This window comes from Canis aureus, chromosome 15, assembly GCF_053574225.1.
Source record: "Canis aureus isolate CA01 chromosome 15, VMU_Caureus_v.1.0, whole genome shotgun sequence".
Taxonomy (NCBI): Eukaryota; Metazoa; Chordata; class Mammalia; order Carnivora; family Canidae; genus Canis; species Canis aureus.
Window position 1 is genome coordinate 57,221,515 of NC_135625.1, and position 27,844 is coordinate 57,249,358.

Sequence of the window (27,844 nt, forward strand, 5' to 3'; positions counted from 1 at the left end):
GAACTCATAAGCTAGAGCTCTTAACCACCACTGTATTGTCCCCCACGCTCATCGTACACTGGCTTACAAATAGAATTAAGTTATTGATTAAATTCTTTCTTTTGGGGGCCCAGACGAGGAGGGACTACAAAATTTTTAAAGATATGTGCCTCGGCAAGGCTTGCTATAGTAAGACAGTGAGGCAGCATGACATACCATTAAGAGCACAGTTTCCAAAATCAGAATCCCTGGGTTCAAATGTCACCTTAAACAATTTAATAATTCTATGGCTCTGGGTAATTTATTTGACTTTAATTCCTCACTCTCCTCAGCTACAACGTGGGAATAGGATACCCCATGGGAATAGGTACTTAATGGTAAAATGAGATACTGAATGTAAAGTCCTTAAAATATTTCCTAATACATATAAAAGCATTCCATAAATGTTAGTTTTCCTTATTATTACACTTTCCTGAATCACAGAAGGACAATAAGAAGGTGTGTGATGAAAACTATCTGGACTTTGAACAGACTGTGAACTGTAAATACCATCCACCATTAAAAGTAACCAAGATTCCTTAGAAAAATGGCTGCTTCTAGGTATGGGCAGGAAATGCCTAAAATGATCCTGGAACATGATAGGATTCCTGAAACTAAGGAAGGCATCAAAAACCTCATGGCTCATGAAAAATGGAGACAAGAGCCATCTAGAAGGGTCCAACTGGTCAAAGACATTAATACAAAAAAAAATGATGCCAATGGATTGAAACATGTTTTAGATATCACGAGGTAAGTTGATAACTCACAATGATACTCTCCAAAAACCACCACCACCACCTTTAGCCAACTAATAACATTGCTAAGTTGCCAACTTATTATTCTGAAAATTTACAAATAAAGATAAATAAATATTCAAGCATTTTTCATGAATTAGCTTTATTTTTTTTTTAGTTCCCTTATTACCAGCAGGAAAATAAGAGTAAAAATTGTAAAAACAAACAACGAAAAAACACCTCTTGGAAACCCCTAACATAATAGACTTAGGCAATAATCCTTAATGGATAAAATGGTGAAAGGCTGATGGACAACTTTATGACAGATGGAACAGAAGCATAGCTCCCGAACTCACTGATCAGTCTTAGAACTAAGAGTAAACAATCTGCTGCCCCATTCCTCTGAAAGCAATATCACAGAAATACGTCACCACCCATGTAGTACAAACTAGTCTCATAGCCTCCTGAGTCTGATTTTGGCCACAGCACCCTTGCTCATGCCATTCCCCGGGCCTGCTATTTCCTCTCTTCTCCATTGATCTAAATCCCACCCATCTTTATAGGGGTAGAACAGAACTCACCTCCTTCAGGACACTCCCTTATCTTTCCTTAGGAAAACCATATAGTTCTTCAGAACAAGGATCATACATTATATCCCAATGCCTAGGAGCTTTCTCAATGCCATGAAGGTTTTCAGTGTAAGCATGTTGATTTAACTGAGTATTTGATATATAACTCAGATCACTGAATTTTAGGTGTTGGAGAATCAAAGAAGTAAAAAGGTTAGAGATTTTAAATTAACAGTAGGTTGGAAATTGGTACTTGAATTTCAAATGCAGTATTACGCTTGCTGTCACCTTGGGCCACTCACTTATTAACAGCTCTTAGCGTTTGGCTCTAAAATATTAGATGAAAAGTCTAAATTCCCCATTTTTTAATACATAGATATTGCACTTGCCTCTGGAAGAAGGGATTTCCCAAGGGCTTTTGTTGGATTGTAACTGGGAAAGATTATTACTGTATGTTACTCATCAGCAGAAGCTGAACTTTTTGTAAAAACACACAAAGCAAAACAGTCTCCCTGATCCACCACTTTTTAAAATAAAACAAAGTCAGTGAGAATAACCTGCAGGATGATTCTGAAGACCATATGAAGTAGGACCGCCATATCTTTTAAAGGTATTACATTCAATAAGGACATCCTATGGGCAGCTGTGTCCCCAGGAGAAGTATCCTCTTTCCCCCATAGCATTACAAGTATGCCATCTTGTAACTTGCAGCTCACAGGCTAAGATGTATAGGACAAAGGTAGAAATTTTGCTATCAAAGACTGTGACCCTGTTGAGAAACCACTAAGGTTTCCTGGAATATCACAGAGACGCTCTAGGACAGAATGTACAACAAGAATTGAATACAGAATGAGATTAGGTATTAAGAGGATAAATTCTACTTTGCCTTAAGAAAAGAGTGTTGCTCTCTGAGCAGGCCTTGTGTATTTAGGAAGGTCATGACCCACAGTCTGCCGTTCAGGTTGGAAGTGGTGGTAATCTCAACCAAACAATGAAGCCTGCACAGTTTGCCCTCACATTCACTCCCTGGGGATGCCCAGGCTGGAAGAGAAGAGAGTTGTGTCAGAATTAGCTGCACCCGCCACTAGTATTTAATGAACTCAGGAGGACACCCAAAGAGAGTCTCATTAGCACATGAATGGGAAGGAAACATTCCTGCTGTGGAACTTTGATTTCTTTAGGAAAGGGAGGCTGGTTCCATGAGAGAGCCCAACTGCAGTCAAGTGCTGGGCTAAGGGGATGAACTGGGGAAGCTGAGCGTGGGGCTGGGGGGATGAGTGAGCAGAGATTTTAGGAACCCAAAAAAAGAGGGCAAGAAAAGCAAGAAGCAGCAGTTCCTTTTTCTCTGCACTGGCCCAGCAGTACCAGGGTCCCAGAAGTTACCTGAGGCTTCTTGACCTTAATGATCCAGGTGGGCGGGACGATAACAGCAGCATGAGCCCCCAGGGAGCAGGGTTCCTCAATGTGATGCAGCATGAAGCAGGTCACCTTATTGTGAAACTGAGGAGAAAAACAGGCCAATAAACAATCCTAGGCAAAGGCCCCTGCTGCAGCAAGAAGGAATAGTTCATGCACCCACGTGCACTCACCCAAACTCGCAGACCCTGAAGACACATGTTCCTTATCACTCCCCAAACAGCCCTGGAACTTAGAGACCAGATTTACAACTCATTCCCCTTCACAAATTGATAAAGAAATCAATTTTGTAGGTCAAGGCCAGCTAAAACTTTACAAGCTTTTATTAGGATATTTATATAATTAGGTCTCGGAGAGTTCTATTGATCCCAACCCTGGATGTTGCACTTGACTCGCGCTTGTTATGGACTTGATGTGGGATAATGCTGAGGAGGCAATGAAGGCAAGCAGAGAGGCAGGTCCTCCCACTGGCCTCTCTTTTTTCTGATCATTGATGTAAATCCAGCACAGGTAGTCCTTCTAGTTTAGGAAGCCCGGGAAAGAAGCAAGACGTCTCTTCTAGAGAGTTCTTAATCTAAGAGGTAAGAAAGAAATTGCCTCTGCTGGGTTTGTCTGGGGCTGCTAAAAAATACAATGACCCTACCACACTTGATAAGTCTAAAAGGCTTCCTGTTTTTGAAAGGAAGAAAGTAAATGGAGACTGGTGATCATAACAATACCTCAGGATTAGTGGCTTAACTCTGCACCAATGGACTTGAGTCACCATCATTTTCTGAGTGTAAAGTGATAATGATGTGTGGTAACAATTTTTTCCTAAGAAACAAAATCCACATTATGCAACAATTGGGGCCTTAAAGATTTAATCCATGATTTTTAAAAACTTTTACATCAGTTTCTACTGCATTATACTTAATGGAAGCATAATGTGTCATCTTAACAGGAACAATTTTAAAAATGAAAGGGAGCACTGATAAAAATTATGTTGGAACAACAAATATAAATCAGGACTGTCTCAGGAAACCTGGCAAATATGGCCATCCCAATTGTGTCAGAGAGAGAATTTGTCTTCATTTCTGCCTATCTTCACATGATCCTGTAGCAAATTACTAATTAAGTATGAATGCAAAATAAGTTAGTAATTTCTCCTACCACCAGTTATTTGTGATCTGCAAACAGTGATATACTGGAGAAACATTACCTAAATATCTTCTTCAAAACTGATTTTCTTTTAGCAATTCAAATAAACCCCTAACTGCATGCCCATTGCATTTCTAAAATAGTCAAGATCGGGATCCCTGGGTGGCTCAGCAGTTTAGCACCTGCCTTTGGCCCAGGGTGTGATCCTGGAGACCTGGGATAGAGTCCCGCATCGGGCTCCCGGCATGGAGCCTGCTTCTCCCTCCTCCTGTATCTCTGCCTCTCTCTCTCTATGTCTATCATAAATAAATAAATCTTTAAAAAAAATAGTCAAGATCTCTGAGACAGTCTTTCAACTCTCAATTTATACCTGAGTACTCTCCAACCCAGACAAAGAGCTATCCAGATAAAGTCCAAAAATGCATAATTTTTACAAGGTGGAGTCAGAGCCTAAACCAAAAAACCTAGCTTTTGGACCCAGTTTTTTTTTTTTTTTCCCCTGCTGCAGAAAGTGCCTACAGACAGCACTTGTTTGACATCAGATATTCTTTTTTTTTTTTTTTTTGACATCAGATATTCTTGAAGAGATTACCAATAGGGTTAAAATATATCCCCAATGCAATTTGTCTTAAAATGGTTTGTCTTAACTTTTTGTCATTTAACTGTTTGTCACTAACTCATCTTCTTGCAAAATCATCTACAACATGATTCAATTGGACTATGAATTAGTGACAAGAGAACATGTGCTTCACAGAAAGTAAGACTGAGTTCCCAAAATCAATGGATGCTGAAGAAACCCTCTCACTACAGCCTGGTTGCTACAGGAGTGGAGCCAATGTAGTCCATAGGAGCTCAAATTATCAATGATGTTATCCCACACGTGGAGTCTCAACAGATCAGGGAAACTCACAGCATAGATGCTGTTAGAGACACCTGAAACCTGAATCAGTTTCTTTCTCCCCAGGTGGAGATACTGCCTTGATGGCATAGTTTCATTCAAGGACTAGAATGACCTTATGAGTCATTTATGCTCATTTATGAGCATGTTCTTGAACAGAAGCACAAAGATTATTTGTGTAAAAATTAATTGAAAGGAGATGCAAATGCCTAGAAAATGTGGCAGGATGAGGATACAGTAAGCATTGAACTTTCCAGACTAGTGCATCCCTACCTAGTGACAGTAGGTTCTCTTGATACGTAGGGAACTAGGGAAATTATGCTAGAGAGATATAGGTCAAATGTCATAAAATTTCCCAAATTTAAAAGCTTTTGCCCCACAAAAAATATCAATTTTATGTGTTTCAACTAAATGCATCTGCTCCTGCCCTGTGTGCTCATTTGGCTAGTTAAATCTGATGTATGTAGAGGGCTGAAGTCTTCCTGCAAAACTTTAACTTACCTTGAACACCGCAGTCCTTTCTTTTCAGGTTGTCTATGCAATGAGTGGACTCTATGCCACAGTCATACAGTCATTCAACAAAGTAGGTGAACTGAGAGATTAGAGCAGAGGTCCACAAGCTTTTTCTACAAAAGGCCCAGCTAGTAAATAGTTTAGCTTTAAGGGGCCATACTGTCCCTGTTGCAATTACTCAACTCTGCTGTTGTAACATGAAAGTAGCCATAGACAATATGTAAATGGATGGGCATGGCTGTGTTCCAATAAAATGTTATTTATAAGAACAGGCCATGTCAGATTTGGCCTATGGGCCACGGTCTGCCAACCCATGAGTTAGCATCATCTGTTTTAAAAAAAAAAAAAAAGAACAGGTGCATAAGCAAACAAGAAAATGAACCATCTGGTTGGAACAGAGGAGATAAACAATGGATAAAGGATAGATAAAAGAGGAAAACAGGGAAACTACCATTGGATCCTAATGAATATATATGCCCAAATATAAAGAAGAGTTACATTTCAATGAGCATTTGCACAGCTGTAACCAGATCCAAGCCTAAAGAGAGTACAGGACTGCCCCTGACCCCAACGCAACCCCATAAAAGTCACCCACATCAAAAAACAGAAGAAGCAAGATGGCTGGATTCCAGTGTTAGAGAGATTATCTAATGTTGCAAAATCCAACCATAGAGGAGTTATCAACAATCTAGTGTGGTGGAAGAAATACGTTCTAGGGATGAGAAGTCCTCGACTATAGACCCAGGGTGAGAACCAGGGGAGGATTTCCCAGTCTCTGATCTTAGGTTTCAGTGTACATAAATGAAGGGGTTGATTGACCTCTCTAGTTTCTCCCAGGTCATATAAGCTATAGTTCTATAGTTTTAATCTATCTTTCTTCCTTCAAGGATCCTAGGTGAGAGAAATAATACATAAATTAGAACCTTCCACTTATAGACAGCAACTCAAGTAATGATGTAAGTCTACTTTGATAAAACATGAGCCCACTTTGTTTTATTTCATCCCCAAACTTACCGCCTGCTTGCACCAGGAACAGCTGATAGCCACAATCTCTTTACTGTGGAAGGAGAATTTTTGCTGGAAGCCCTGGGATGTTAGGACAAGAGATAGAGAATTTAAAACCAGTTTAATCACAGCACACACTCGCCCTCCTGAAGTCCAAAGAAGTAAGGCCAGAAGTGGCCCACCACTCAAGGTGACTAGCACTGCAAATGCCACAGTTAGCACTTGTGTCCTCCAACCTCCACCGTCCCAGAACTTCTCACTCCTGAATCATCTGTAATGTGAGAGGAGGCACCAGTATTTGCTGTGCCACTAACTACTCAAGTCAGCCACAAAAAGTTGTTTCTTTTCCCCAAATAAATGTGGTTCAGATTGAGTTTTATTATAAGTAAAAGGAAAGCCACTGTTGGGTCACATGGTTCTTTGTGATGATGAGCATCCACCTCAGAGGTTCTGCACGATATGAACATCTAAGAACCCACAAAGAGAGAAATTAAATATCAGAGTTAGGACCTAGAAATCAGGGTCTGGGTAGAGTCCAAGGGTGTTGTAGGAAATTCAAACACTTTCTCCATCCCCTTGGGACTCAAAATAATCAGCTTTCAATTTTTATTTTTCACTGGCAAGCAGCAATGAGATTAATGGAATAGCAAACACAATCCTCTTAAATGAATAAACAGAATTACTTATCCATCAAGAACAGAAGAGATGTTTTTTGGTGGCTGCTGTCAATTACCAGAGAGAAGTAGGCAGTAATGCTCAAAGAACTTTGGTTAGTCCTCCCAAAGCTTATCCATTTCTATCTGCCTGTGACATCTATAAGCCCAAATAAACTAAAGCAAGGCAATGACAAAAAACATTTGAAGAGAGGATTGTGTAAAGTGATCAAAAGAAAACAAAGATGTAATGGGCAGGGAAGCTATTAAGGTCCTGGCTGAAAAAGTCTTGCCTTAATGTGTATAGATCACTGTAAGAAAAAAAATCAATTTACACATTATTAAAAGAATTCCCAATGGCACTTTTCTGCAGTCCCCAGAATTTCTACCAGTCTGTAGTATTTTATATACTATGGAGCACTTTCTCCATTTTGAGCCTCTCCATTCTCTTCAGTTCCTAAAGCACATTCATGTTCTCCATCTGCTTCTCTCATCTCCTGCACAAAACAAACCAGGATGGCTCTCAGCCCTCTATGCTCTGACTCCTCCTTGAATCCTTTTCTTTTGTCCCATACTCAAATCTCACTTCCAGAAACATGACTTAACATCAGACCTTCATGGATTTTGAAAAATTTCTCCACCAGTCCCTCTTTCTCAGCAACTAAAGTGATAGCCATCATTCCAAGAACAAGGGGGTTGACCCAGCAGGCTGGAGATCACTCTCCTTATAAGGCCAGCTCGCAAAGTTGGCCCTTGGCTGGTATGTAGAAACTTGGATTTCAAGAGAGTTCCCCAATTCTCCCAAACAGCTCAGAGTGGCTCACTACATCTAATGTGTTGGTACAAACAATGTGGTTTATGCTGCACACCTGCTTTCCTCTAGCAGGTCTGGGACTTGGGTGTGTGCCAGGCAGGAGGTGCTTATGCAACCAGACCCCCAGTAAAAACGCTGGGCACTGAGCCTTTAACGAGACTAGGAGACAATCTTTCACATGTGTTGTCACAACCCATGTGGCTCTGTTAGGAAAGGACTTTTAGAAGGTTGCACCTGGTTGTCTCCAGACTTTGCCCCATATGCCTTTCCCTTTGCTGATTTTGCTGTGTGGCCTTTCATTGTAATAAATCACAGCCATAATACTTACTGATTCCTGTACTCCTAGCAAATCTTCCAAACAGGTGGTCTTGGGGACCCTAACGCACTCACCTCTCCCAAACAATGCCTCCTTCTGTCGGTGATACTATCATTTCCCAAAAGGAAGCACTACTTGTAAAACACATATGGATCAATTATTAGGACAGGTGTGGTGTTCACTGCTGCACGGCCAGCAACAACCCACACATCCCCCAGCACTGAGAGAGCTGCCTGATAGACACGGCTTAGAAGAGAGGACACAGAGCCCAGGGGCCAAAGGATTAGGCATACACGTCCTTTCAATTCAACGTGATATAATTCGATTCAAGATGAGTCAATGTGACACAAGATGGCACCAAATAGGAAGAAATGAATTCATACGGGAGGTGTTTGCCAAGTTCCCCATCATCTCTCAGGCTACTCCTGATGGACTAGGTAAAAGAGAGATGAATAAAACTTCCCTTTGAGCCATAGCAACCATTTGTAACTGTGTGGGGAAGGAAGCTGTAGCCAAGAGCAAGTGTACTAAAGCTGGTGCAGTGTCTGCACAGGGACTCCTGCAGCCAGCCCTGGCTGCATGGCTAGGTCCTTCCAGCCTGCTCCTCACAGGCAGCAGACAGCAGGCTTTTCAACTGGTCACTTCACATCTGGATGTCTGCCCCATTTGCTAACTTGTTGCTCTTGGGATAGTCTGTTTCCCCCTGGCTTCTTCATTCCATCCTGGCACAGCCACCAGGGAAAATGCTACTTCTTACATGCTGATGTAAGAAGTATTTTGATGCTCAAAATACTCAACTAACTACTTCTTTCCTCAAAGCTACAGAATCAACTATTCCTACTGGCATTTAGAGCCACCCATAATCTTCCCAATTTTTAACATCAATCTGTCACCCTATTATAAACTCCCATGTTTAGAGGAATGGATTTAATTTAATTTAATTTAATTACATTTCCAACATGCTTTATTCATTTCCATGTTTTGGCCAATTTTTTCTGTTATCTTCAAACCATCATCCAGAATGCCCACCACTGTATCACCTATGGCATGTGAATTTTACTTCCACTACAAAAATCCAAGTCTTCTAAGATCACTTCAATTCACTGTGATCCCTCCTGCTAAATTGTAAGCCTTTTATTTTGGTCCTCCCCTTAGCATTAATGAACAGCTACCCTAAGTTGCTGGTTATTTTATGTGTACATGAATTTGAGAGAAGCCCTTGTAATTTTTTTTCCTTTCTTTTTAAGTAGGCTCCAAGCCCAGTGCAGAGCCCAATGCACAGCTTGAACTCATGACCCTGATATCAAGACTGGAGCTGATATCAAGAGTTGGAATTTAACTGCCTGAGCCATCTAGGCACCCCATAATATTTCTTAATAGGTCTCTACAATTCACCATAGTTTTTGAAAATCATTGGCATGTTATGTTTTCTAATTGAACAAGAAAGTCATTGCCACCACGTGATCCAATTAAAAATTTTATGCTATCCAGACCCTAAAAACCTAACGCAAACCACCTGAAAATACGCCCCTACCTGCATCTTCCTCCAACCCCTACAGACAGGGCAAGCATACAAGGATTCTAATTGTCAGTTGTTAAGTCTGTGACACTGACAAGCTGCATGGCTGACCATCAGTATAGTAGAACCAGTGATGCAACAGCAGTAGCCAACCAGAAGTCTGAATGCTGCTGTCAGATGTATTGGTAAACAGTCTTAAATGCTATTGTTACACAGCCACTTTTCTATTAATTCATACAGCAGATGACTGAATATCAAATAGAAGCTGACAGAGAGATGGAAAAACAGAATAGTCCTTGGACCTTCTAATAGTTATTAGCCTGGTGATCTTAGACAAATCACTTAACCCTTCAGATTTCTTCCTTCACCTGAAAATGAAAATAAAAAATACAAATTTCTTCTATACCCCAAAATGGTTTTAAGTATACAATGAAGCAATTTTATCTGCGAGATCTTTACAACACAGCAAATATAAATGAAGGAATACTTTTATTGCTAAGATCTATCAACAGGAACCTCTCCCATTGCCTTGCTGATGAAGCTCTGCAGTGACTGATAGGACCAGTGACACTGTATCTGATGGTATTGAGTGTGTGTATTAGCCCACCCCTCTACTGAACATTGGCCTTCTGGCTTCAGCGAAACAGATGCAGCCCACTTAGGCTGTAGTCTCAACAGCCAAGCTGATACCAGAAACAAACAGCAAGGCCATCCACAACGAGGGCTCTGGGCACTGCACTCATACAGAATTGTAGGTCTCTTAGAAACGAGGTCTGTGCTTTGTTTTTGGATGCTGGTCTGGAAGAGTCACAGCAGCCACGGCTTCAGGGTTATTGTCTAACATAGAGACATAAATAGAACCACATCAAAGCCTTCATGAACCAAGTTCTCACAGACCACCTGCAATGGGGAGATTTTGGCCGGGATCACAGCAAAAAGAGCCAGATTCCTAATTACCCATTTTTAAATACTGGCCCAAATCTAATATCATGGTACTGACAGATGCCCTTACTGAATTTCAGCTGACTATGATTTTTAAGGCTATTTTGTTCATCACTATCAAAGAGTAAAATAGGGATGTGAGGTCATATGCTTTGGATCTGACTGCAGAATTATAAATGCCATGAACCCTGAGAGATAAGGTCATTTATTTTGGGGGGTTGAGTTTTTTAATGAAATTGAGTCCTTGGAATAAAGTTTAAACAATATTTCTTCTGTATCTAAAGTATCTAAAGCTTTGCTGTCTCTTTTTCTTCTGCAGTCTAGGGCATATACCAAATGGCCCTCAGTTCTACAGCTTTGGCTTAAACCAGAAACGAAGGGCTTTACTTGAAACAAACAAATGATTTTACTGTTTATGTATTTTACTGAGGTTTGAATAAGGGGATCTCCTGACCACCGCCTGATTCTCTGTTTGACTTTGTTTTATCCAACAGTATTGTTGATACTGCTCTTGCCTCCAAAACTTTAAACAACAAAAACAAAATAAACCTCTACATATCCACTCCCATGTCCAAGATTCACAAAGTATTGCAAAAGGCAAACCCAAGGGAATTATAAGACTAAGTCAATATTTATCTCAAAACAGAGAACTTGAAGCATTTTTGCTCAAGTACTTTCTATAATTTTTGACAAATGTCTAGTTTTATACATTTTATATTTAATATCTAAAATCTTCAAAAAAAATAAAATAAAATAAAATCTTCATCAGATGCAAGTTCATTACTTCTAGAAAATAAAAATGAAATTCTAAAATAAACTGCTATACCACTCTTATAAACTTATCCAATGGAATACAAATACCACAGTGATTCAATACAATGAAAAAGGAAATGCTATCAATCAGAGCAGAACCTCGCTAAAGATCTCAAACTGGTTGTGCTGTTTCAGTATGAATGCTTTTAACCAGCTTAGGCTCACAAACAACCATGACATTTGAGCACCACCAGCTGAAGCTGATAAATAACTAAGACCTCTGAATGACCTCAGAGTAGACCCACACCAACCTAATTGAAAACATGTTTTTAGCCAATGAAAAATAGTACTTGTATGACCTTTGAGTGACCCAGGCACAGACCCACACCAATCTAATCTAAACAATCTAAAACCTTTTTCCTGACTAATAAAAAGAAATTACACTTGTTTTAACCAACTATCTAGAGACTCATGGACTAATTCTGCCCTATGCAGAGTACAACCTTTAGTCTTTAACAAAACCACCATAAACCAATCCGTTTCCTACAATATACAACTTGTTGACTTTTTCCCCTCAGCAAACTATTTAGTCCAGTCTTTTTACTGGTATGTGTACTCTTGCCTGACAATGTGAATCAGTAGATACTGGGCTATTTTTATAATATGTCTTTTTCCTTGGTCCTCCAATGGTGAAAATTTAGTAGTATTGATATACATGCTCACCCTTACGGTTAGTGCAGCTTTATAATAGCCAAGATATGGAAGCAGCCTAAGTGTCTACCAATGGATGGATAAAGAAGATGTACACATACACACACACACACACACACACACACACACACAATTACTCAACCATGAGAAGGAACTCAGCCATAAAAAAGAACATGGAATATTACTCAGCCATAAAAAAAAAATGAGAAATTGACACTGGGATAACATGGATGGACCTAGAGGGTATTATGCTAAGTGAAATAAGTCAGAGAATGACGAGTACTGTATCATTTCACTTTCTGGGGAATCTAAAAAACAAAACAAATGAACAAAGAACAGAAAGAGACTCATAAATACTGAGAACTGGTAGTTGCCCAAGGACAGGGGTGTGCGTGGGTGGATGGATGGGCAAAACAGGTAAAGGAGAGTGGAAGGTACAGGCTTCCAGTTACAGAATAAATAAGTCACAGAAATAATAAGCATAGCATAGGGAACAGAATCAATCGTTTGTAATAGCATTGTATGGTAACAGATGGCAATTATGCTTGTGATCATAGGATAGCATACACACTTGTCAAATCACTATGTTGTACACCTGAAACTAATATAACATGTCAACCGTACTTCAAGGAAACAAAAAGTACAGAAAAAAATGGCAGCATTAATTTTCTAGTTTATGCAGCATTACAGTTTATTTACTCATAGAAAATCTAATTTACCTGAACTTCCTAAATTTCCTCTACTGATTTTACTAGGCTTATTTGTAGGAATAAAGCTAAACTTGTAGCAATAGTCAAGATTTTCAAAATGTAAACCTATGTGGTCATCTAAAATGAATTATAACAAATGATGTCTTTATGAATGGAAAGCAATGTTTTTATGGCTTCTTACAGCACTGCAAATTATGAATCTAGTGACTTTATTAGAATTATCTTATATTCTTATCTATTGGGTTTAATTAAAATACACTTTGCAGTATTAATTAAAGGCTCTGAAAATTTATTAATGCCCTTATTGTCGATAATATGCTCTTGCTCTAAAGTAATCACTGACTTACACACAGATTGACACTTTATTATTTTTCAATAAAACATTCTGCGTCCTTCCATTCTAATGTTGCCAGTAATTACAATGCATTAATCAGTGCAAATCAGTCTTATTATCCTCACAGTTTCTGTTTTTGCCATTAATTTATCTGAAGGCTCTTGTCATAAACTACAGATCATAAATTGAGGAAGCACAATTTAGGGCACAGTCATCTTAGTAAAGTTAACACTGCTACCATGAACTTGTCAGGCTGTCTGAAGAGTCTAAGACTTGATTTACAGAACTTAGTCATTTCAAAGACAGATGACTTCATTGAAACAGCTTAACCTAGGACCTTGCAATTAAGAAATAATTAGAATTAAGCCTATAACAATGGCTACTGATTTACATTTTAATTTACATGTCAACTATTTTTAACTGTGACATTTATATTTCATAGTTTTATGACTATCCTTATTCTAGGACAAAAATGTCTTATACAGATACTGGGAGTTATACTCAATATGGCCAAAACTGTATATAAAACATTACCTAAAAAAAAAAAAAAAAAAAAAACATTACCTGTTGGGTTTATATCTTTGTCCTAAAATACCAGGGAAGTTCTTTACACGAAAGTATTTTCCTAATGATACAAACAGCTACAATTATGGTAATGATCATCCATGAAAATTAATTTCATCTGATTGTCTCATAATTGATACTTACCAATAAAACTGTAACACTGATAATATTCACCAAGCAGGTTGTTTTGTTTAAAAACAACTTTTCCCAAAGATAGGATTGATGTTACTACAGTTACCAAATAAAAATGATTGCAGCTTTTCTGAGAAGCCATATAATCTATAATCTTGCTGACAGTATGACATTCCAGGAGATAATTGGCTGTACTTTTACCCTTAACTAATGGAGGAAAATGCTCTTCTGCTGGCAGAACTAACGATGCTTTCTTTCTGGGCAAACTTAAGCTATTTTGCTGTAACAGCCCCAGACAGCTGAGAAAGAGAGTTAGAAAATTTGCCAAAATTAGTTAGATTGTGTCCCTCCTGGTTTCATGAATTTATGTCAGAGTAGCATCACCATAAAATGTATGCCTTTAGAGAAAGAAAGGATTCTGCTGCCTAGAAATAGCTTTGACTTCATTTTAAGGGTTTGATAGTCCACTGATGGATTTTCTAGCTATGCCTAATAGAGCCACTATTTCTGTGAGATTTTGATTGTCTCTTCCTCTATCACAGCAATTCTGACTTTCCTGCTGTACTTAATGAGGACTATTTTTTGTTCCAGTTTTCAAACACCATCTCATGTTACATTACACTTCCTGATAGTACTTCAAATGACCTAATAACTTTTCACATCAATGTGCCCGGCCAGGGAGGTATATGGGCATTAAGAAAGAACAGGTTTCGGGATCCCTGGGTGGCGCAGCGGTTTAGCGCCTGCCTTTGGCCCAGGGCGCGATCCTGGAGACCCGGGATCGAATCCCACGTCGGGCTCCGGTGCATGGAGCCTGCTTCTCCCTCTGCCTGTGTCTCTGCCTCTCTCTCTCTCTCTCTCTCCCTCCCTCTCTGTCGATCATGAATAAATAAATAAAAATAAAAAAAAAAAAAGAACAGGTTTCATCTCAAAAGATCTAGCTGTAGGACATAACCAGTATTTACCAGCTGGAATGGGAAAGTGTATATGGGATGGCATCTGAGGGTTCAGAATAAAAGGGGATAGGACTTTAAGCTGGATAAAGACGTCTCTCAATGTGGGAGCACTCCTCTACAATAGAGCATTTAACACATTATCAGGAACCCCAGAAGATGATGCTAATATTCAATGGCATTCTGAAAACTTGAATAAAGAGGGTTTAAAGTGAAGTAGAAATGCCAGGATTGCTATGATAGAGGAAGTTGTGAAAATTTCACAGAAATAGGCATGATAGAATTGTTATATTAAGTACAGCTGGAAAATCCACTACTGGACTCTGTTCTGCAAGAGGAGGTAAAGGATACTCCCCTTACAAAAGCAACAAAAGCTGGTAAGAAGAATACCATCATTGCTGAGAAGCTCTCCTCTGTAGATTAGGTCTGATGATAGGAAATGCCTTATAGAATGAGCATTCTGACAGCAACAAGGGCTATGGAATCCCAAAATAATAGGACCACATGGCAGCAATTAGCCATTGAAGCAAGGTGGGTACAATCACAGCAAGATTGAAGTTGAAGCCAAGGGGGCTTGACCTACAAAGAGCTATCAAATGGTTAATACAGCAATAACTCCCTAGAGGCAAGATGGAGTACAGATAAAACGGGTATTTTTCAATCTAACAATCACAAGAAATCAAGAATGGAGAATCAAGAGATATGAAGACCAATGCTCCCACAGGTCATAATCTTTTGCCTCATTTCTGGACTTAAGCCAGTTTTCAAAGATAAAACTCACTGATTAGAGACAGCGAGTCTACCAGAGAAAAATCCTGCAACATCATAGTAGGGGTCTATGGCAACATTTCCTCAGCCTCTAAAAGAGGATATAGACATTTACTTGGGTAGTCATACACTTGGGTGGCAGAAATATCCAAACATTCTGAAGACTACTGGACAAGAGTCCAAGTTGATCTGTATACCCAAGGTCCTGGGTATGAAGCAACATCTTGGTGCCCTTTTAGAGTAGGGACATACGAAGTCCAATTAAAATAAAGTCCTGGGGATCCCTGGGTGGCTCAGCGGTTTAGCGCCTGCCTTTGGCCTGGGTGCGATCCTGGAGTTCCGGGATCGAGTCCCATATCAGGCTTCCGGCATGGAGCCTGCTTCTCCCTCCTCCTGTGTCTCTGCCTCTCTCTCTCTCTCTCTCTCTCTCTCTCTCTCTACTAAATAAATAAACAAATCTTTAAAAAAAAAAAAAAAAAGTCCTGGGCCAGGACCGGTTCACAGAGAGTCTACTAGCCTCACAAATCCACCAGAATTAATTTTCCTGCTCCCTAATTGTGTAATTGGAGTAAACATATCTGGTATATTCAGCAGAACTCCAGTTATTGGTTTCTTGGCCTGTTATGCAAGAGCTGGCATAGGGAGGCCTCAAGCCCCAGAGAAACCATAAACCACTCTCCCTGTCATATCTAAATCAAAACCAATGTCACATTCTCAATTAGGTGATATTCAATGATTAATTTTTAAGTTATGGTAATAGTATTGTGTTTATGTTTTTAAAAATTATTACCTGTTTACATGCCACCCATACAGACTACAGGAAGCCATGGTGGTAGTCCCTAAAATATTGCCATTTAATGAGCTCCTACAAAACCAGACATTATACTGGAGATAATTCTGGACTACCACAAATTCAACCCAGTGTATCTAAAAGCAGGGATCTTCTGATCTTGAGTATATGACATATGGCCATTGATTTGGCAAATGAATTATTTTCCATCCCTTTCTGAAAAGAGAATCAAAAACTGTTTACATTCACTTGGTAGAGTTAACAGGGCTTTTAACTCCTCTGAATCCTATCCAAATGTAGTGCAAAGGGACCTGAGCCATATGAACATTCTGCAGACCACTTGGTTCACTCTATCAATGACATTGTGTCGAAATGGGTGTCAAGAAATGGCAAGTACGTTGGAGGTTTTAATGAGACAGAGGGTGGGGAAATAAATACTATGAAAAAAACCAGGATGCCTGGGTGGCTCAGTGGTTGAGTGTCTGCCTTCAGCTCAGGGTGTGATCTGGGATTTCTGGGATCAAGTCCCACATCAGGCTCTCTCCGGGGAGTCTGCTTCTCCCACAGCCTGTGTCTCTGCCTCTCCCTCTCTCTCTCTGTGTCCTCTAATCCAGAGTACAAACCAGGATCCAAAGAAAGATTATTTACCATCTGGTGAGACACACAGGTGCAAGATCATCCCATCCTATAACTCCTAGAGTCTCTGAGAAGTCATAAGCAGCTGGATTATACACAGGGGATGAATATAGTAATATATTATTATGGGAACATTACGTGAAGAGTTGGGATCACTGACTTCCCAGCTAATAGCCATAAGCACTCCAAGACTGCTGCCTGAGAACAGAGGAAGCAAAGGAGACATGGTCACAGCATCCCAGGGTACAGGGAGTCCAGTTTCCCCATTTGGTTGACCAAGCCAGTGGAAGACAAGGCCAGAAAAGGGAGCATGATGTGACTGACACAAGGGGATACCTGAACCAAAATATAATGTTTATTGATTTTTTTTAATCAAATTCTTCCAACTCTATTATGGCTTGAAAGTTATTGGGGGTGGTGCCAGCTACTAGGCTATCCAGTGAAGATATGTTTGCAAGGCAAAGAGCTTCTTCATCCAGATCCTTCCTACTATTCACATATCTAACCTCAAAGTTGGCTGTGCCTGAATACCTACCTGTTTCTTCTCTCGTCTTTCTTTCTTTCTCTTTCTCCTTTCTTTCTTTCTTTCTTTCTTTCTTTCTTTCTTTCTTTCTTTCTTTCTTTCTTTCTTTTTCTTTCTTTCAGGAAAGTTGTAGATAGTCTACAGTCTACTATGTAAGATAAAGCCTACGAGCCCCAAGGCAACCCCAGAAAGAGTAGGGTAGATGGACCCAATGAAGGAAGGTCATGTAAGAGTAGAGGACTTCTTCCTAACCATGTAAAAGGTCAAATAAAAACCATTCTACTCTCCCTTCCTCCTCATCTTCCTTTTACTTTCTTCCCCTTTCAACCTATTTCATGTGTCCTTTTTATAAGCTAGAAAGGAACCAACTAAAAGTCACTGTGAACTGAGGAGATAACGCCAGTTATAATGGAGGGCAATACCCTTGAAGTAAAGACAAGTAGCCTTCCAAAGAAAAACTTGGTATTTGAAGCTACAGTATGATATTTTCTTTCCAGCACCGGTCAAAACAGTAAAATTTGTGAAACTTTTTCCAATTCTCACTCACCCTCAACACTCCTACCTCAGATAGCCAGTATTTCCTTGCAGCCCTCTTTTGTCAAAAATGCTATGCTGGTCAGCTCATCCCAGTGCTTGATCAAAAAAAGTCATGTGAATAAATAAACAAATTGGGAATTAATTGATGAAGAATATATATACTCCCAAGTTATCCTGCTTTACCAAATCAAAACTGCCCTTTACTGAACCCAGCTTACTATTGATTACCAAAAAAAATCTTTGTAGTATGTCTTACTGTCAGTTTAACCTTCCCAGAGGGTCCTTTTACTCCTAAGGCAGACCTTTCTTTGTACAATAAAAAAAGCCATAACCCAAATCTCTTGAAGTCAATAACTTGTGGAATCTATGGAGTTTTATAGCATGTGGCCATGGGACCTACCCTCTCCCCCACCGTCTTTTGCCCAGTGGCCCTGTACACCAAGAGGCCTTTCACCAGTCACACAGGGAGAGTAGACATAAACAGCCACAAAGTGAAGAGGCTATCTCTTTCCAGGAACTGGATAATGGCCTAAGAGAGCAACACATTTCTTGTTTCTGTGTTGCCTTCCTGGGTTGAGTTCTGCCCAAACACAATAATGTGTCAACAAAAGTAGTGCTACTCACTGATTTTCTGCTGAGCAAGGAATATGGCAGGCTAGGAGTCCTCAGGAGGGGGTTTTAACAAAATAGGAAGTTTTTTGTTTTTTTTTTTTAACCATTGACCATGAAATTCACTGTACAAGTGTATCCATCTCCCTTAAAACATGCCAATACCTGTATTAAGACCCCTGCCTCTTGCAGGGAGTTCTACAACTCAAACACCTCTTAAGAAAAGGGACCTGGAGAAATAAGGCCTTTCAGAAAGGAAGAGACGTACTGAGCACTGGATTCAGGTGAGAGGACTCATCTACCTCGGGTGCTTATGAAGGCCTGGGTAGCCTCCTGTGATGGCCATGAGGTGCTGGGCCCCTTACCTTACCACACTGCTTACATTTTCCCTCCTGCCGACGCCTGTGCACCCAGTGATGACGCACAAAGTTCTGTGGGAAAACAAAATTAAATGACTATGTTTAGATTGGCAAACCTCATTATTAGTTTTTTAAATGTTAAGCATATAGATTCCCATAAACCAAAACCTAAGCCCATATCAGCACAAAACCAAATATGTGTGTGTGTGTATGATTGGTTTAACAATAAACATGAATCCACTTAGAAAACTGAACCTACTCCCATGCCCAGCCACCTTCCATATTTATAGAAACCATTCATTGTGTCCTCCTGCCATGTCTTCCTCATGGCCACAACATTGCACTCTTACTCTGCTTCCTTCCTAGTAAAAGGCTATGCTGATGTGGGAAATAACAGAAATATCCTCAGAGAGGTAAGAAGATGAGGGAGATAAGATGAAGCAATAATATCCATTTTTAAAAACAAATATGTATCAGGACACCTAGGTGGCTCAGTGATTGAGCATCTGCCTTCTAGTCAGGTCGTGATCCTATGGTCCTGGGATGGAGTCCTGCATCGGGACTTCTCCCTCTGCCTGTGTCTCTGTCTGTCTCGCTGTGTCTCTCATGAATAAATAAAATAAAAATCTTTTAAAAACTTATAAAAACAAATTTGTCTTTAATGCTTTATATATGCCAGGCAGGCACTGCACCTAACATCCATGCTAGATAGAGCTTCAAGAAACTGAGTTCTCAGAAAGAAACAGACCTCCTCATTCAGGACATACAGGATGAGAATTTTTCACTAGCTAAAGTGAAGGAAAAGAAAAGCTGAAGGAGAAAGATGACAGAGGCAAGAGATGTGGCCCCATCGTGACATGATGTTTGTGCAATGACATTATGCTTAAACTGTCGTTGGGTTCTAGAAACTAGATCTGCTTTAAAGTCTATTCTCATCTTTGAGAATTGGCCTTCCCAAATAGACAATCACTTCTAGGCCAGGAGTTCAGTAGCCCCATTACTATTGCTGTTAGGATATATTATAGGAGAGAAAGTTGTCTTCAGGCCCTATGGCAGAAATAAACTTACATATAACTCGTCCTTCTTAGACCAATATACAGAAATTATCTCCTTTTTTTTTTCTTGCCTTTTTCTGAGAAAACACTTGACCTGACACTAACATGTCTATCATTGGGCTACAACCCATATTTCTCCCTTTAAAAGGCCCTTAAATGTATATTCAGTCACTCAGCAAATACTCACTAGATGTGTACTACCTGCTAGGCATCGTTTTAGGTATACAAGTATATAGGAAATAGATCCGTGTTGAGGAAAAAGAAAAAGTTCTATCAACACATGAAAGTGAGAGTAACAAAGGCACCTGTAACAGACATAAGCATCAGTTCTACAATGCCACCTCTGTTTCTCTTTATAATGTCAAATTGATTCAAGTTATAGATCCTGAAGGAATAATGTATTTTAACTATAATAAGATATAAATAATTAGTCGAATTTTTTGTCTGGCTTTTCCCACTGAGGCAGTTTAATAAAACAGGGACACAATTCTTATATTGTTCTTAGAAAAAAGCTAATAATAATATTTTTGAATACTAACTTGTGTCAGGCACTTTTTAAAATGCTTTAAATGTAATAATGATTTCAATTTTCATGAGAATTTATATGAGTAGAGGTGCTATTCAGTCAGTACATACCAGAAAAATCCCATGAGTCATTAAAATACTGAAACATTCCTATACTGGTTGATAAATTAGTTTAGTTCCCTGACCATCCTGTGGCTCCTCCCTAACTACCAGAGCACCCCCACCTCACCTCACCCCCTCAATATTGGAAACCATTTCTACCCTTATTATTAACAAAAATGTTAATTTTTGGCATAACAGGTCTCTGGGATTCTGTTCCAATGAGCTGTCTTTTGAAAACAAACCACATTGCCTGAGCAATGCCATTGGGTTCCCCTACCCCCCTAGAAGACTAGGCTATGCCCAACTGATGGTGGCTCTCTGTGCAAGTTTAAATATCATACAATGTTGGGTCCCCTACCTGGTTGTGGCTTTCAGAACAGTGGCAGCAAGTCAGGAAACCACCCAGTAATCAGTGTCCATACCACTTACAGGGAATGAAATTGCTGGACCCTGTACCTCTCTACTTCACAGGTGAGGCTGATCATTTCAGCTTTCCATCCACTCAAGTGATGAGAACTCTAGCCCACTGCCTGCTTAAGAACAGGGCTGGAGAGGACTGGGCCAGCTGCCAACAGTACTATATCTCAGTTTACAACATTGTAGGGCACGTTATCAGAGGGTGTTGCTTGAATTATTATTATCATGCTCCTTTTAGAGATTGTAAAACTAAGTTATGGAGCAGTTATTTCAAATGTAAGGTTCAGAGCAAGGATTTAAACCCAGGCAGGCTGGCAACGGAGCCTATGCTCTTAACCACTATGCTGCTATGCCATTCCTCTGCTCTGAAAGCTCAGGATCAAGCACCTTCAATAAATGATATCAATGACAGTCAATAGTAGAAATATTGAATGCACAGGAGTGTCACACAATACCATAAGAGAAAAATTTACTGTAATTGCTGTTAGTTTAGCAGAAGCTGTGGGAAAATGAACAATATCATTGATGATAAGGGAAATTCTCTGCTTATGGAGATTATAAATCACCTAATGACTATCAATTTAAGGAGGGAAATGTTGGACGAATTTGATGCAACTGTTTATGAAATCTGGGTTGAATCATGGGGTTATTTAGCTAGTGACAGCTCTAATCAAAAGATTAAACCAACAATTTCCAGAAATCAACAATTATTTAGAAATTATAAGACTGACTTAATGAATCATTTCTTTTGCAACATGTGTCATTTGGTAAGCAGATTTATAAAACCACGTAGTTTAATCTGTTTAGGGAATAAAAGGGAACAGTTTTAAATTGTTTATTTAAATATTAACATATGACTCAGGAAGTTGTTAAATATTTTTAATATCATTCTTCCTAGAAATTGGGTCACAGATTAAGGCACAGCTAAAGTAAGTGAAACAAAAGGAGGACTCCTTGAGAAAAAACTGAGTAACTGTCTACCATCTGTAGCTCTGATTTGACAGGTCAAGGATCCTTCTATGAATAGATCTTCTTAGGCCTAACATAAATGCTTTCTATTGCTGCTTTAACACAGTTTGGACAAACATCCAATAAATATGTGTTGAGTAGAATGGAATTCTGAACCTAACCTTTTGATGACCAAATCATATAGTTACCATATAGTTATGGATCAATTGCCGTATTAATCGGGGGAAAAGCCCAGTTTCTATGGAATCACGCTGTTTTCTGATCCTTATTCCCAAGCAATTTCATTTTTCACCATCTTTCCTTTTGATTATTATTCACATCTCCTAAATTATGGAGTAGAAATTAGACTTGAAATCCTTACACTGAAAATGTGAGTGTTGACATACTGCTGTTAAGATAGCAAAGCAAGGCTTCTAACCCCATGACATCTTTTTATTGCTTGTCAATAATCTCTGAATTATTCATACACTATCTTCAAGTACTGGGCAAAGAAATAGCTATTACTTATGGGTGTTAAAATCTGAGTGATACATTAATTCAGGGTTTATATTCAGTATTGTTAGCAGACATTCATAACATACTTGCTCACTTATTTTCAAACACTAAGTTCAATTCCTAACATTATTCATAGAAAGCTTGAAAGAATCTTGAAATTACAACCTAATCTACATAGCATATGGCTAAGAAAACTGAGGTCCAGAAAGATTTCGCCTAGAGGAGTCCAACCAACATTCATTAACAAACTTCCACGTGTCAGACATTCCACAAAGTGTAAGGTACAGCAATGAACAGTCCCTGCTCTAGGTCTTTGCACTTGAGATAGGACAAAGTGGAAAAGTAGTAGAGTTATGATTTGAACTCAGGCCAAACTATTTCTAAGGTGACTGTTCTTCCATTGACATTCGGTAAATTACCTGAGGTCTCTTAATTAAGAATCTCCAGTGAGTCATAGCCTACCATGAGTTTCATCTTCAAACTGTCCTCTTAGAACAAGAGTTCTTAGGCATTGAGGGAGAAAGTAACTCCTTTATCAATGCTTTCAGTCAACGGACAGTCAACAGATCACATCCTCTACGTCCTGGTACAGTGAGTTTGGGACAAATTCCATGAGTGACCTCAGGGGGACAACAAACAAGCAGAGGAGTACTACCCATAGATAATTATGACATACAAGGTGCTCTAAAGGGGCAGAACAAGGTGCTTTGATAAAGAACACTGTGTAACCTATTCGGAGGAAGTAACCTGTTCTAGAGAGGTAGGCTGGGGCAAGACTACGCAGGGCTTAGTCTTCCAGAGACAACTCATGCAGGGACAACTCATGTAGAGACAAAGAGTTGGGTTATACTCTAAGCGCTATGAAAACTAGTGGAGCATTTTAAGTTAAAAAAAAAAATTACAGGATTGGATTTCTGTTTTAAAGATCTCTCTTCAATCCCAATGGATTAAAGGGAAAAATTAAGGAATCATGAAGAAGCTATTGCCATAGTCAAAAGACATCATGATGTCTTAGTCTAGGGTGCTAACAGAAATGAAATAAGTAGATGATTTGAAATATATTTTATAAATAAAATTGTTAGGGTTGGCAAATGAATTAGATGTGTTGAATACATCAGAGAAGGAATCCATGATCTCCCAGTCTTTTTGACTGAGGAGCTGGATCAATAGCTATCTCATTTTCTGATGTGCAAAAAATTTGAAAAAAAAAAAAGATTTTATGGTGATGTTCATAAAGAGTTTAGTTTTAATGTGTTATGTTTGAGATGGCCATGATACATTCAAGGGACATGTCAAATGGAATTCCAAGAAGTGTGGACCAGAACGTAAAGTTAGGAGTTGTCAGCTCAGATGTGATTTTTAAAGCCATGAAATTGGATGAGATCTCCCAACAAGAGTGCACTGAGGGAAAATATGGCCAAGTACCAAGCCCAGAGGATTACATAGGAATTGGGAGGAGTGAACAATGAGTGGGAAGGACGCTCCAAAGAAACAAGGGGGGAAAAAAAAAACAAAGAAACAAGGGGAAAATTAGGAAAGAGGTCATGACAGGAGAGAAATATAAGAATGGTGGAATAATGGTTGAATAATGGTTGAATAATTTGAATATATTTGAAAGAATAAATATGCAAAGAACAGAAAACATCTAATGGATTTGGTAACTGGGAGATTCTGGCAACATTGAAAAAAAGCAACTTCAGTGAATGGATAGAGTGGGAACCAGATGAGAACAGGTTAAAATGACTAGGTAGTGATATAATGAAAACAATGATATAGACAACACTTTCTGGATGTTTAGAAGTGAATGCAAAACTGAGAATCAAACAGCAGTTAAGATACTGATGGTTAAGAAATATTTTTGTTTTATTTTTAAGATGGGAGATGTCAGAGCATGTTTACGGTGATGGAAATAACCTAGAGGACTGGTGGAGAATGGAAGAAATATCAAGTCCTTGTTACAAAGACAAGAGCAGGTGTTCAAAAACACTTGTGGAGGAGGGTCTGGCTTCACAGAAGACAAGTGATACCACTACTAAAAACTAAAAAAAAATATAAAACCCCTTGCATTAGAAAATAGTACCTATAAACACAATCTAGAGAGAAAGAGAGAAATGAAAGGACAGGGAGCTAAACGTAGACATATGGATCCTGGGTTGGAAAGTATTCAGTTCATCTTAAAAACACAAAACTATTCCTTCTACTGTCCTATAGGAATTTTTCCCTTCACTAGAACTCTGAGTTCTCTTCTGGCCAATGCTATTGTGCACTTGGATGGCATTGAGGGTACCCACAAGCCTATCACTCTTTTGCACTTTCCTCACCCTATATATGGCCTGTCACCTTCCTGTTGCTGACATAATGGCCAAATACAGTGGGAGAAGACAAGTGAAAGGGACAACTATATTTCCCCGCTCCATAATCTCCACTCCCAAACTAACCTCCTCCCATGTTTTCTCCCAATCTTCTTGTATTTGTAACAGTAACAATAAGATCATTATTTTTTCAGTGTCTTCTTCATTATCATTAAGATGTCATTGACCCTCTCTGTACTCACACTTCTCTGTTCCTTTTCTACACATTCATCTATTCTCATAACTTTAATTACTATCTATATGTGCTAGTAATTCACAAATGTCTTACCTCTAACCCAATCTTCATAGGCTCCAAACTCATATATCCATTCAACTTTCTACTGGGCATCTCCAACTGAGGCTCAAGGACACTGCATGCTTGAAAATTCTACCTCTAAACTCATCACCTTACCTCTCCAACCCATCCTCAGATCAACTCATTTTCCAATGTTTCATTGGCTTTCCAGGCCAGAAGACTGGTTTACTCTGGGCTCTGCCATCTCCGTGTCCAGTATCCAATCAATATTACTCATAGTTCAGATCACCACTAGAGGAGCTCCTTAAATTCTCTCCATGCCTCCAATATGGCTGCTCTTGAACTGTATGGTATTCCCTCCACACTGTAGCCAGAATAATATATTTCATTTAAAATAGTTTAATGCCCCAGGGCACCTGGGTAACTCAGTTAGGGTTCTGACTCTTGATGTGGCTCAGGTCATGATCTTAGGGTTGTGAGATCAAGCCCTGCATCAGCAGGGAGTCTGCTTGGGATTCTCTCTTCCTCTCCTTCTGCCCCTCCCCCATCTCTCTCTCTCTCTCTAATAAATAAATAAATTTTAAAAAATAGTTAGTGTTCCACCTAAATTACCATGATGATAAAACAAACTTGTAGCACAGTGACAAGGACTTTTGTGTCCCAGCCCCTGCTTTATCCCTCAGATTTCACGTTTCTGTTACGTTCTTTCTCATCTTTGAGCTTGGAAGCATGTGCTCTTTCTGTCTAGGAGGCTGTTACCTCCTAACCACCCTCCCCCTACACACACCATCACTTAGATAACTCCTCTGGGTCTCAGTTTGCTTGCCACCTCTTCCCGGAAGCCCATTCTCCAGTGCCTTACCTCTCTTGCCTATTTATCAGTACACAGAGCTAGTTTGAGGAGTGCACCAGCTGGGAAGATTTCCAAGGGGCTACATCTATATGTGGAATTGAAAATAATCTCATTGGGAATGTAAGTGAAATGGAGAAAGTATATTTTACAAAAATGACACATCGCACTTTCTCTTACGGAGAGCACCATATACAACGGTAACACTTAGGCACCTAAACAATTTTCTAAGAAGGATGGATTCTGTTCATTGCAGCCTGTTGGAGAGTGCAATCTGGGGCCTGGAGCTGGGCTATCCAGGATAGCACAGGAGGGCTGAGACCCTCTACCAACCGTCTCACCTTCTCTAACTTCTCCTCATGTGCTCAGTCTCCTCGAAAAGAGCTACACAAACAAATATGACCAAAGTGCAGCTCTCCTCCTGTCCTCCCGTCTGCTTACCACCAACAGAGCAACTGCTCTTCATTATGATTTCCTCTTTAGCTGTTTGTCTTCACAACTGGGCTGTGAGGTTAAGGACTAAGCACTGAATGTGGTTCTTCCATTTACCTACCTACCTACTGACTTAACAGGTAAAAACACTGCAGTTCAGAAAGATTAGGTAGGATGTCTCAAATCACACAGCATCTAGACTGGTATAGAAATCAACCTGGCTCCCGTGTTCGTGGGAATACTCAATAACCATGCAGCCCCCTGAAGAGCTTCTACCCCCCTCAAAATTGAAAAATGGAATTAAAATGGACCAAAAGACAATAAAATGTTATTTACTTCTTACCTCTTCAAATTTATCACTGCCTCTCCACCTGCTCATGAAAACCTTAGTTCCCCAATGCATTTCATGAGAATAATAAAAGGCAATATACACATGCTGAAGAGACTGGGAGATTCTACTGATGGTATTTATTGATGTATTAACGAGAAACCCATATGGAATGGAGGGAGCTAGACTTTGGTATTTAATTACTGGTGAATATCTATCAATCCAGTAAGTCAATGGGAAATAAAGGTGGTATTTAAAGTCGAGCTCTGAAACACTCACTTCTCTTGGTGATCTTGAGCCCCCTTCTCGAAATGTTGGCTTACATCTGAAATTAATCTGTCATTTAAAAAGAAAAGTGTATTACATTAGGGATACGCATCAGACTAGATTGACTTACCTGAACAAATCAACAGCGACACATATTGAGACTACAAAAGCCCCAAAGAATAAGGAACACAGTTTAACACTTGAAATCATCACCCTACATAATCTATATAGATCCCAGATGATCCTCTATCTCTAATCCACGTCTCTTTATTCTCATTGATGAAATCAACATATCTTTAAACAATAATCCCCTTACACTATAAATGTGAGAAAAAGATAAAGAGTAAAGAAAATATCTAAGGCAGCTGAAATCACCCAGTTATGTTTCAGATTTTAAAAGTAGGACAACATAAACTTGAGAAATATTTAATATGATGATGATGATTCACACACAGAAATTTTTCTTCAAGTCTTCAGTACTGCCTTTTTTTTAGATAGGCAGGTCTCCTGGTAATATGTGCATCTTCTTTAGTTACTTGATAAGGTGAAAGGAGTATAGAAATGAAAGAGGACATAAGTAAATGGGGTTGGAACAGCAAGAAGAAAAAAATATGTATATGTATACATATATGTATAAATGTTAGTAGTCCTCCCTACAAAATAGCAGCTAGCAATAATCGGTAACATGTTCATGAAAATAACGAATGTTTCAGGGGATGAAAATATTTCAACACGTTCACACATGGCAGCTCAAGAACATATAACACAGACACTCACAGGTGGAAAGAGAGGAGAGCAAGAGGCCAACAGACTACTCACAGCTGGAACCTCCCCTTTCCTGCAAATACCCAAATGGACCGCAGAATCTACTTCTTCCAGAGGCA

General features: G+C 39.3%; 1 protein-coding gene across 1 annotated transcript in view; it reads right to left on the bottom strand.

Annotated features, from left to right (window-relative positions):
• The window catches only part of DGKI (diacylglycerol kinase iota), a 429,239-nt gene that overhangs the window by 218,623 nt on the left and 182,772 nt on the right, over nt 1–27,844 (bottom strand). Inside the window, 4 exon segments of the mRNA XM_077850064.1 lie at nt 2,705–2,821; nt 6,300–6,371; nt 18,920–18,985; nt 26,973–27,029. Coding sequence (XP_077706190.1) covers nt 2,705–2,821; nt 6,300–6,371; nt 18,920–18,985; nt 26,973–27,029 — 312 coding nt within the window.